The sequence below is a fragment of the Otolemur garnettii genome, unplaced genomic scaffold, assembly GCF_000181295.1.
Source record: "Otolemur garnettii isolate 467f Iridium unplaced genomic scaffold, OtoGar3 scaffold00200, whole genome shotgun sequence".
In the NCBI taxonomy this organism is placed as follows: Eukaryota; Metazoa; Chordata; class Mammalia; order Primates; family Galagidae; genus Otolemur; species Otolemur garnettii.
In genome coordinates this window covers 1,808,664-1,819,802 of record NW_003852595.1, presented here as the reverse complement: position 1 = coordinate 1,819,802, position 11,139 = coordinate 1,808,664, and the positions used below count along the sequence as shown (strand labels likewise).

Below are 11,139 nucleotides of genomic sequence, written 5' to 3'. Positions count from 1 at the left end.
CTCAGTGTCCACGGTCAGATTTGAAGCCCTCCAGTGCCAACATTCCTAATGCTTCCCCTGCCCTCTGATCCCATCAACCTTGCCCTATACCCCAAATCAGGGAGACAGATTTGAGCCACACCTTCTTTTTGGTGACCAGCCTGTCAATAAAGCCTTCGCTTTTCAAAAGCAGAAGCCATAGTATTAGCTTCTGTGTGCATTCAGAAGGGACTCTGTTGCTCAGTATGACCAACTGAAGTGGAGTACTAGGAGTACCTTTGGTGGGACATCTTAAATGACACACAGTTTCCATCTAACTAAATATGTAAGTTTCAGTAATAAAGATGAATTCATTTCTGAGTAAGGACATTATGCTTTGAAGTTTTGAAAGCGTAATGATTTATTTTGCTTGCTTATTTTTTTATGTGGCAAAGGAAGATATTTATTATCCTTATTCATTTCATAAAAAGAATTCTATTCAAGAATGTTATTAAATGTTGCCTGTTTCAATCTTAATGCCATTCATTTTCTCACAACTTTAAAAACTTATAAAAAACCACTGAGCCCTCAGCCTGTGGGATCTGATGCTAACCCAAGGTAGGCAGTGTCACAATTGAGTTGAATTAGAAGACATCCTTCTGTTGGTCTCCAGAGAATCTGCTGGATATTCCTTGGGTGATGTATAGGAAAAAAAATCCCACACATTTTGGGGATCAGAAGTCACCAACATTCTTGACTTCTGTGTCAGAGTAGGAAAATCAATTTAGTTTGTGTTATTTATCCACCTAGTGATCTCAATTTCAATGAAGTTACAGAGCTTGGTTTGCTCATAAGTGACCTTATGAATTTGAAGCTTGTTTAATTATGTTTTTTCCCCAGAGTCAAGATAAATAATAATAATACATACCAACCATTTTCTGATTTCAGCAATGTTAGACATCAAAATATTTTACTAAATCACACAAGTTATATAAGGCAATTTCATGCTGAAAATTAGAGTTTTACTGCCATAGATGAAGAAGCAAAACTTACCCCTGTCTGTGTCGTACAGGAAGACAAAACAGTTCCATTCATAGTGGTCCAGCAGACTCAGGAGCGCTCCTCGTAACGAAGGCCTCAGCTGCAGCACGAACTGGCTCTCCCCCTCGGTCGGGAAACTGGGTGTGATGAGGGAGATGTGTAAGGCGCTGCAGAAGGAGGTCAGGGTGTGCACCGACCTCTTATCATAGAGTCCAAAGATGGCAAATACTCCTCTGGAATACTGGGAACAGACTGAAACAAGACAGAACAAAGCCCACAAACTATTAGCACACACAGTTGACTTTATAGTCTCTATTCTAGTAAATTAAAAGACAAAAATCACAGCCTCATCGATATGTTAGAAATGTAAGATAAACAGAGGGAAAGTGGTAGGCAATTACTTGTACGATCAACTAACGAATTCTCAGATTCTCAAACTTATACACAAAAGTCCTACATTGAGTAAATCTGATGTGAATTAGAGTCCTATCAAAAAAGGCAATTTGAATTAAAGGGAAGTTTGGCTAAAAAAATTAATACATGACCTTCCATGGTAATGTGCCCAATGTTATGCTAGAGACCTGTTGGTGCAATAAATCCAAATGTTTTCTGTATTTTTTCTTATATGCAAAAATATGATAATGTACTTTTGAAACTATTGAGTATTAATTGAAGGAACATTTAAATTACCTGGACGTGCCCTCCTGCCTAAGCTGTATGTGCATCTTCTCTATTCTTGGGTCGGATTACGTTTTCCACTGGACCTAAACTTTATCTGTGTGTGTGTCGCAGTGGGTGGGGTGGGGGGGGGTGTAGTGGCAGTTTCTTGTCTTTTCTTTCTTTTTTTTTTTGTTGCAATTTGGCCAGGGCTGGGTTCAAACCTGCCATCCTTGGTATATGGGGCTGGTGCCCAACTCACTGAGTCACAGGCACTGCCCGGCAATTTCATTTTTTATCAAAATCTTATAGTTGCCTTGAATCATGTTTGAAAGCAGAAGTTAGCCTGTCTTGAAAGTCATTCTTCAGGTATTTGAGAGGCTTAGTGAATTGGAGCCAGCTGCACAGCTCCTAGGTAGCCTTAAAACTGAGACAAAGCTCTGACAAAGCCAACATATCCAAAACCCCGTGCAGCAAGAGGCCCTCAGGGGAGCAGGTGCACAGCCCACCTTGGCTGCCTTTCTCCACGCTCCTGGTTGCTAAGAGGAGATGAAGCAGCATCACACAGAGAAAAAGAAGAATTTCTTAAAATTCTTTTCCAGTCATATTTTGATCTTTGGTTAACATGACTGATTTCCGGTCCAAACTTGAGTGACTTTTTCTAATTTACGTTTAGAGGACACAAACCTACAGTAGGGAATGCTCAGTTTTTGATCGTACCATAAAGCAAGTCTGTTTGAATCACAAATTCTTGTGGTTTGTCACGTGTGGCTAGCAGTTCTGTTTCTCATTGATTTACACAGCTGGTTTAAGAAGTGCTATAAAAGGTTTATGTTCTCTAATTTTAGCTACTGATTTTAACTGCCAAGTTCACCAAGGAGTCTAGAGCATTGGATAACCTGGAGGTATTTCATTCAAGAGTAGTTCATTGTGATACAAATAAATTAAATTCTGTTTTACTGAAGCATTAATAAGTGCTCAAAATTATCTTAGTAATATTTTTATCTCTATTTCACAATATCCGGGTTTTAGAAATTAAGAAGCATAATTAATTAAGATACATCAATAAAACCTGGAGGTGTTTCCTTTGCTTTGTTCATTGTGCCTCTTAAAGCTGAGGATAGAATATGAGCAAGGTAATTACAACAGAAGAGAATATAAATTAACAGAAAATGATTGCTGTTGGTCATCTGTAGATGACATTTTGTTAGCAATGGTATATATATTTTGGAAAAAAGAAAGCCCAAACTAAGAAACCAAAACCTATATTCAAATGTGCAAGACATTAGAACCGACATTAAGAGAGACATTAAGGGAGAAAATGGCAGCGTTTACAAATAAATTCAAATCCTCGGCTAAGGCGCCAGCCATGTACACCTAAGGTGGCGGGTTCGAATCCCCAGCCCGGACCCGCCAAACAACAATGACGGCTGCAACCAAAAAATAGCCGGGCGTTGTGGCGGGCGCCTGTGGTCCCAGCTACTTGGGAGGCAGAGGCAGGAGACTCGCTTGAGCCCAGGAGTTGGAGGTTGCTGTGAGCTGTAATGCCATGGCACTCTACCCAGGGGGACAGCTTGAGGCTCTGTCTCAAAAAAAAAAAAAAAATTCAAATCCTAGTATTTCTGCTTAGCTAGATGACCTAGGGTCAGTTACTTAATCTTACCTGCATTAACTACAAATAATCCATGTTTGGAAAGAATTAAGTGAGATTCTGTAAAACTGCTATTCTCTCAGGATACGTGAGGCAATTAGTAAATGGCAGATTTCAAGACAAATTTATATGGTTTAAGTAGTTTTATTGTTTTTTTATCAATAGATTTAAAAGATTAAATTGTAAAATACTGCATTTGATCCAAAACCTAAAAAAGCAAGAATTTAGATTCTACAAAACAAATACCACTTATTTGTGGTAGATAATGTAAAAATCTCCAACTTGAATTCAAGGCTCCCTGGAACTGGAATTTGATTACCTGAGAAGGTTGACTAACCAAGAAGGCTTGTTCTGACAGTGTGAACGGCTATCATCTTGTAGTAAGAGATAAGAAATATCATAGTGAACCTTTGGGCATCTCGAGTTTCACTTAGTTCAATTTGTATAACTTAAGTGACCTGATAAATCAAGTACTTGGACTGAACCCTGCCTAGTAATGTTCCACCAAGGCTTTGTATGGATGGATGTTACACGCCGCACCTTTGAAGCATAACCTGGATGTACTTGACTCCTTTGTGTCTTCGTATTTTATGTTTTCCTAATTTTCATGCTAATTGGGGGCCAATTCCTAAACTCTATTTCACTCTACTAAAGAAATAAAATTGAAGAGCTTTAGAATTCAAATCTAAGAACTGGCTTTCAATTTGATGTTGAATTACACCCAAACTTTAGTACTTTATACAAGAAAATGGGAGTGAAGAGATTTGCAAGTCATGCACATAGGTATCTTAACTTACCCATGCATAAAATGAGCATTTACATAAGCTTTAAAGTGCCAGACTCCTGTTTTGGCTTCCAAATTTTGTGTGTGTGTGTGTGTGTGTGTGTTTAGAACTCATAAATTTGCTAGGTGGAGCTTTGCACAAGAATCTCTGATGAGGTAGCATTGAATGGACAATCCTAGATCCATCTCTTGGTAGTCTCCCCCCACCTCCACCAACAACAAAAACAAACAACAAACAAACAAAGAAACCCAAGAACTCATCTGTTTTCATCTATTTCAAATATTGAGCAGCTGCCTACCTAAGATTGTATATGCAAAGAGTATTACACTGCTAAAGTTCCAAAATAACTACTGTATAAAGTTTCTCTACTATGTATTCCTATAATATTTTCTTTTTGTTCAATATAATCCCTATGACTTTCTACTTTTCTGATACTCACTATACTATTTAACTTATTTAATGTGTTCTACTGGGCCTCAATAAACAATATGTTCTGATATTTAATCACCTCCGACCTGCCTTCATTCATTTACATCAGCCTGTCTACTTCTTCTCCCAGTTTCATAGCTGTCTGTCCTGCCTCTATTCTTTTGTACATTTGGAAACTATAGCACACTGGTTCTCAACCTTCCTAATGCCGCTGCCCTTTAATACAGTTCCTGTGGGTTGCGACCCACAAGTTGAGAACCGCTGCTATAGCAAATCTCAGACTAATCACTTTGCTCCTGGATGTATTCTGTCACTCACAATTTACTTTCCCTTTGCAAACTTACAGATGTAGTATTATTCTTTTGAGCATTTATTTCCCTATTTAATCTAGATCATAGTCCAGGAGGTACGAATTTTGGGTTTTCTATAAATGAGGATAGATTGTTGGTCAAGGTATCAGTGTGATACCTTGGACAATATTTTCTTTGGTCCAATAGACTCAAATTTTAAAATAAATTACTTCAATATTTAGCATATAATGAGTTTTAAATACACTCTTAAATCAAAATTTTGCTTTGTTGTATTTTATGACACTATTATTGCTTAGCATACAAGTAATTATTCAAACAATAGAACTTCTTAGACCATTAAATTCAAACATAAATTAATGAGAGTAAACTACGCAGAATATGGATGTATTCTGAATACGTAAAGGAGAAAACTGAATTTTAATGTTCTCATAAAATGTCAACATAAATTAAGCAAAAATTAATGTTTAGTTGCTAAATAGATGCAATAATATTATATCGATATATATTTTTAGATACAAACACCAATGAGGATAAGACTTTCAACACAGTAATCTAGTCATAATTTTCAGTACATATTCTATATTCTGCTTCACTAACGAGGTTATTTGGATCATGTATTATGTAAATAAACGCACACTTTAAACACAAGGTAATACGCTATTCATGTTTTACCTGATGGTGTCATTTAATTAAATATGTATTCTCATCAATAATCATTCAATTTCATTCCAGATGCCACAGTTCAGATGCCAAGCTATGCCAAATTGTGACATAATTTCTGGTGATTTGCAGCCCTATATCACCTTCAAATCAAAGAACCTTGTCTTAGCTCAGTGTTTCCCAAGTTGTGGGACATAAATCCAAGAGCTGTTCTGAAATTTGAGTGACCATGAAAAGTCTTCCATCTATGGGCCTCCTCCTTCTCCCATCCCTTCAATTTTCCTCTTCTTAAGGGCTTCCTCTAATTACTTTTAAACAAACTAAACTCTTTCATTTTATAAGTGAACAACTTCCCTTTCCTGAAGGAATTTTCTACTTACACTGTATGCAATTCATCTGGACCCTGTACTTCCCAGCACCATAACCATTCCATCAAATTTACTAATGGCCAACCACATCCTAAATTTTATAGTTTAACTCCTATTTTGCCAGAATCCTCTGTTGTGCTCAACATAATTGGGCACAGTTTTTCAAATGCTTCATTGATTTGCTTTCCTATCCCAACATCTTTGATTTCTGGGCATTTCTTACGGTCTTGGAACACTTCTTGTCCTCTCCTCCTTTAAAGTTGGTACACCTCAAAATCCCCCTCTCTCTACCTGTTCACTCTAAATGCTTTTTCTAGATGAATTCACCCAGTTCCATGGCTTTAATTATGATCTATGTACTCAAGATCCTCCCAAACTGTACTATCCACTTCCAATATTTCTCTTTAAGCTCCAGATCCATGTCTCTGTCTTGTGCCACTTCTGTGTCTCAGTGCATTTCCAAGTATGGTTGCAACAGTATTTCCTGTTTCACATTATATTCCAGAACTCTGTTACTTCTCTGTTTAAAGCTCAAATCTGTCCTCTCACTTGAACATGGACCGGGCTTTGTGACTACCTTGACAGTAAGATAGCAGTGATCATATGTGACTTCTGAGACTACAGTTCTCTCTCTCTGAGGATACTCCCAGCCACCATGTGGTGAGTAAGCCCGGGTGATATGAAGTGGCTCCAGGAGAAGGGAACCAAGACACCTGTTCCTCCACCATAGCTAAGTTTCAACCAGACAGCTAGAGTAGACTTAATGACATTATGAATAAACAATCCTAGAAATGGATAATTCAGCCCTCAGTTAAATGGCCCCAGCTGATGCTGTATGAAGTAGAGATTAATCCTCACCTCAACTGTAATATAATTAGCATGATAAATTACTGATGTCATTTTAAGCCACTAAGTTTGAGATAATTTTTATGCAACAATAATTAACAAGAAAAATCTATGTGTACAGTATTTAAGAGAATGCTGACACATGGCAAGCTTTTAATAAATATTTTATAGACAAATTTATTAATGAATATTGTTAGAAGTATGTGCCAAAATTATTTATTTGTTTATTTATTTATTTATAGAGCAGGGTCTTGCTATATTGCCTATAGAGAGCAGTGGCACTATCATAGGTCACTGCAACCTCAAACCCATTGGCTTAAGTGATCCTCCTGTTTCAGCCTCTGAAGTAGCTGGGACAACATTTGAGTGTCTCCATGCTGACCTATTTTTTCTATTTTTTGTAGAGAGTGGAATCTTACTATGTTGCTCAGGCTCGTTTTAACCCCTGGTCTCAAATAATCTTCTCCCCTCTCAAAGTCCTGAGATTACAAGTGTGAGCCACTACAACCCCCAAATTTATTTTTAAAAATTGTTAATATTGAGCATTTAGGTTGTTTTTAATTTTGGGTTGTTGTACTTAGTGCCTTTATGACAGTTGTTTGGCTGCATCTCTGGTTATTCATTAGGGTGAATAGCTAGAAGTGAAATTGTAGAATAAGGTATATAAGTCTTCTTGAAGAGTTTTGATAAATATCATATTTTTCTCCACAAGTTTATACTAATCCACATCTTTCCCAATAGGACACCATTTACCGTCCTGGTCAAGTTTTCTTAATTTTATTTTTTTCTCTCTACTCCTTTGGAAGTTCTATATTTCTTCTTTCAGTTGTTGTTCTTAAATTTTATATTCAAACTTGACATAAAATTCCAAGTTTAATAAGCATCCCCACACTTGATTTAAATAAAACAAGGACATTTAACCATTTTAACCTCAGACATTGCCCTCCTATTATACCTGTTATTGTTCAATATTATAGTTCCACATGTATTTAATCATTTTAAACATTTTATTGCCTGTCTATATTTATATCATTTATCAAATATTTATATTATCTGAAATCTTTGATAATTTAACACTACTTTGCGTATATTCTAATTCTTGTTCAAGATAGACTGTCAATGCATTTGTTTTGTAATTTTGTATTGTGAGCTCATTTTTAAAATTTTATTTATTCATTCATTTATTGCAGAGTCTCACTCTGTCATCCTGGATAGAGTGCCATCATCATAGCTCACAGCAACCTCAAATTCTTAGGCTTAGGCAATCCTCTTGCCTCAACCTCCCAAGTAGCTGCGACTATATGCACCCACCACAATGCCTGGGTACGTTTTCCATTTTTAGGAGTGACAGATCTTGCTCTTGCTCAAGCTGGTCTTGAAATCCCAAACACAAGTGATTTTCTCGCTTCAGCCTCCCAAATTGCTAGGATTATAGGCATGAGTCAGTGTGAGCTATTGTGAAAGCTCATTTTTAGCAAAACTTTATGTGTGAGAATTTAGAGGAGACCACTGTAGGGAACTATTTCTCCAAAGTGATTTTTCATTTACTTCTTACATAACCTCAGTTTGTGTTTGTATGTGATGTGTGTGTGTTTGTATGTGCAAATATGTCTGTAAATCCCTTAGTTTATGGGATCTTAGAATATGAACAAATTAACATGGGAGACTATTATTTCCTATTCAGAGCTAAAGGCAAACCAAGAAGCTTCCAAGTGAACTCTCTGAGCTAAGGAACAGATTTTTTTGCTATCTTTACTCTCTCACTGATGCTAAAGTTGTTCTCATCTTTAACTTTTTCTTCTTTTCTTTCCTATAATCTCACTCTGCCTCTGAAAAATGTTATTTTTTTAAAACCCAATACTTCTAATTATTCTTAGTAAATATGCTTATGTTATGGAATCTATAATATATGAAATTAGAAGTCTTTGGTGCCTGTGTTTTGAAGACACTTTTGTCTAAGTTTGAAATTTTATCCAATTGTATGTTTGGCAGAGTTCCTAAAATGCTTTGCCTTTTCTATGAATTATCAATAGTAATAATTCAGAAATGTCATTTTCAGCAAAATTTCCCCACTTCCCTTAAACTAAATTAATGACTCTTCCTGTTTTTCATGATAATACTCTATGCATTCTAAAAACACAATTCTTTAACAGTATATTTTATAATTATTTTTGATGTTTTCCATCTCTAGCCATGGACATGAGTTTCTTGAATATCTTATCCATCTTACATTCCCAATGAATATATTTTATGAATGAGTGAAAATGAGTGAATAAATAAATCCCAATACCACTTTCAGGAAGTATATCAATCATTTTTATAACCTCACATGATTCTCTCAGAAAGATATTTATCACTTCATTACTGGCATATTGATATAAAATTACATACTTTTTTTCTTACATATTACACTTATATATACTATTATGGTTAGACATTACCTGTAGCAAATATATCACATAAATGTTTATAAAAATAATAAGCTTACAGCAAAAATTCTTGGGGAGTATTGGTCAAACACATTTTCTATTAATATCAGATGAAGAAAACATATTAATTTTAGTTACTAGAAATCTGCACATTGAATTAGTAAAGAAAAAAAAGTAAGCAAAATATTAAAGAGAGCAGGCAAGCTAAAAACAAGAAGGCTACAAAGTCTTACATGACTATGACAGTGAGATAAGCTAAGAGCAATGTTGGGACTAGGCCAAGAAGGACAAATGTAGATAGACTCTGCAGGCCTCCCCGATTGTCATGGTTATCAAAGTCCTCCTCACACCAATGATATTTTACTAATTCAAACAATAAATATAAATCGTAATTAGAACAACTTACGAACAACCAATGGCACTTTGTAGATAAGTATATTGGAAATGAGACCATTATACTTGGCAAGAATTTGAAATGAGTGTGTACACCAGACAGAAATGAAATTATAAGGACTATGAAATAATTGCATTGTGTTGGCTATGCTGGCTTGGTATTTCAGATCTGTTGTTACTTCCCTCTTATGGATTGGACATTGTAAACAGAGTAGGTATTTTGTGCTAATCTGTTACCTCACCTGTTCTACCAAGTGACCCATAAGAACATGGGTAGAAATCCAAGAACTAACACATTAGTGTGTTCTGATAGCTCTGGAAAACTGTCTCAAGTTGTTTGAATTTGTGAAAGTCTGCTGCCTTGAATAGTTTTCCTAGTTCCTGCTGCCACCACGAAGAATTGGGATGGCAGACAGAAGATTAAAATTAAAAAAATGACAACAGCAAAGCTCACTAGAGAGGGGAGGAAAAATGGCTGACCAGAGACATTGGTCACCAGATGTCTCAACAGGAAGAAAATGTTTTATATGGAAAAAAAAAAGATACCAACCATAGTCTAGATATAATTCTAAGGGAGAAATAACAGAACCTACTAGAGATTCCATGGTAAGAAGTTGAGGAGCAGACAAGAAAGAGCTACAGTTCAGCAGAGACCAATCCCCAGGAACTTAGAGCCTTGTGGAAAGGGTAAATTGAGGTTTTTGGTTTTCTTCCCATTAAACCTCTGGCGGATGCAGGCTGTTTCCTGAAAGTGTCACCTAGTGGTAGGAAGGACAAATTGTGTAGCCCATTACAATATATCCTAATTCTATCGTACAGAGCTTGGCTGACTCTTACTGAGGTAGAGATTAAACTGGGAATCCCAATATAATTTTTACCTTTAAGAAGACCACCATAGGGTTAAGGAAAGGATTTCAAAGACCTCTATCTTTCTGTGTCATTGAAAGACAAGGAATCTGCCCATGAAAATAATACACCACCACAATAGCCTACAACTTACTAGCTATTGAGAAAATGAAGGATACCTATACCAGGACCCAGATCACCATCAAAGTACCCACAAGCAAAGCCAAAGCTCCTTACTCAACATAAGCTACATATACATCCTTAAGAGTGACAGAAGAAGTATTCCATTAACAAAATAAAATTAAAAAACAAGAAGTTTCAGCTGCTCTAGATAAGAAGGAATCAGCACAAGAATTCCAGAAGTTTGAAAAATCAGAGGGAAAGGATCCCCCTCAAAGGATCGCACCAGCTCTCTAATAGTAGATAGCAACCAAAATGAAAACACTGAAATGACAAAGAATTTCAAATTGGGTTGTAAAGAAGCTCAATGAAATCCAAGAGAAAATGGAAAACTAACTCAAAGATACCAGAAACATAATTCAGGAAATGAATAAAAAAGATAGCTATATTAAAGAAAAACCAAATAGAACTTCTAAAAATGAGAAATTCACTTAGGTAAATACAAAATACAGTGGAAAGTTGGGGTGATCAACCTGTGGCCAACAGGAAGCATGTGGATTATTTGAGTAGTGTTTTGTTTATTTATGGGGTCAGATATTGTAAAAATTATGCACGGATCTTTATTTTATTTTATTTTATTTTTTT

At 36.0% G+C, this 11,139-nt stretch overlaps 1 protein-coding gene across 3 annotated transcripts in view; it reads right to left on the bottom strand.

Annotated features, from left to right (window-relative positions):
• Nucleotides 1–11,139, bottom strand: part of GRIA4 (glutamate ionotropic receptor AMPA type subunit 4) — a 398,719-nt gene that overhangs the window by 244,635 nt on the left and 142,945 nt on the right. For all 3 annotated transcript variants that reach the window (XM_003801165.2, XM_003801164.2, XM_012812294.1), the window contains exon 3: nucleotides 1,012–1,251. In XM_003801165.2, coding sequence (XP_003801213.1) covers nucleotides 1,012–1,251 — 240 coding nt within the window. The remainder of the gene's footprint in view (nucleotides 1–1,011; nucleotides 1,252–11,139) is intronic.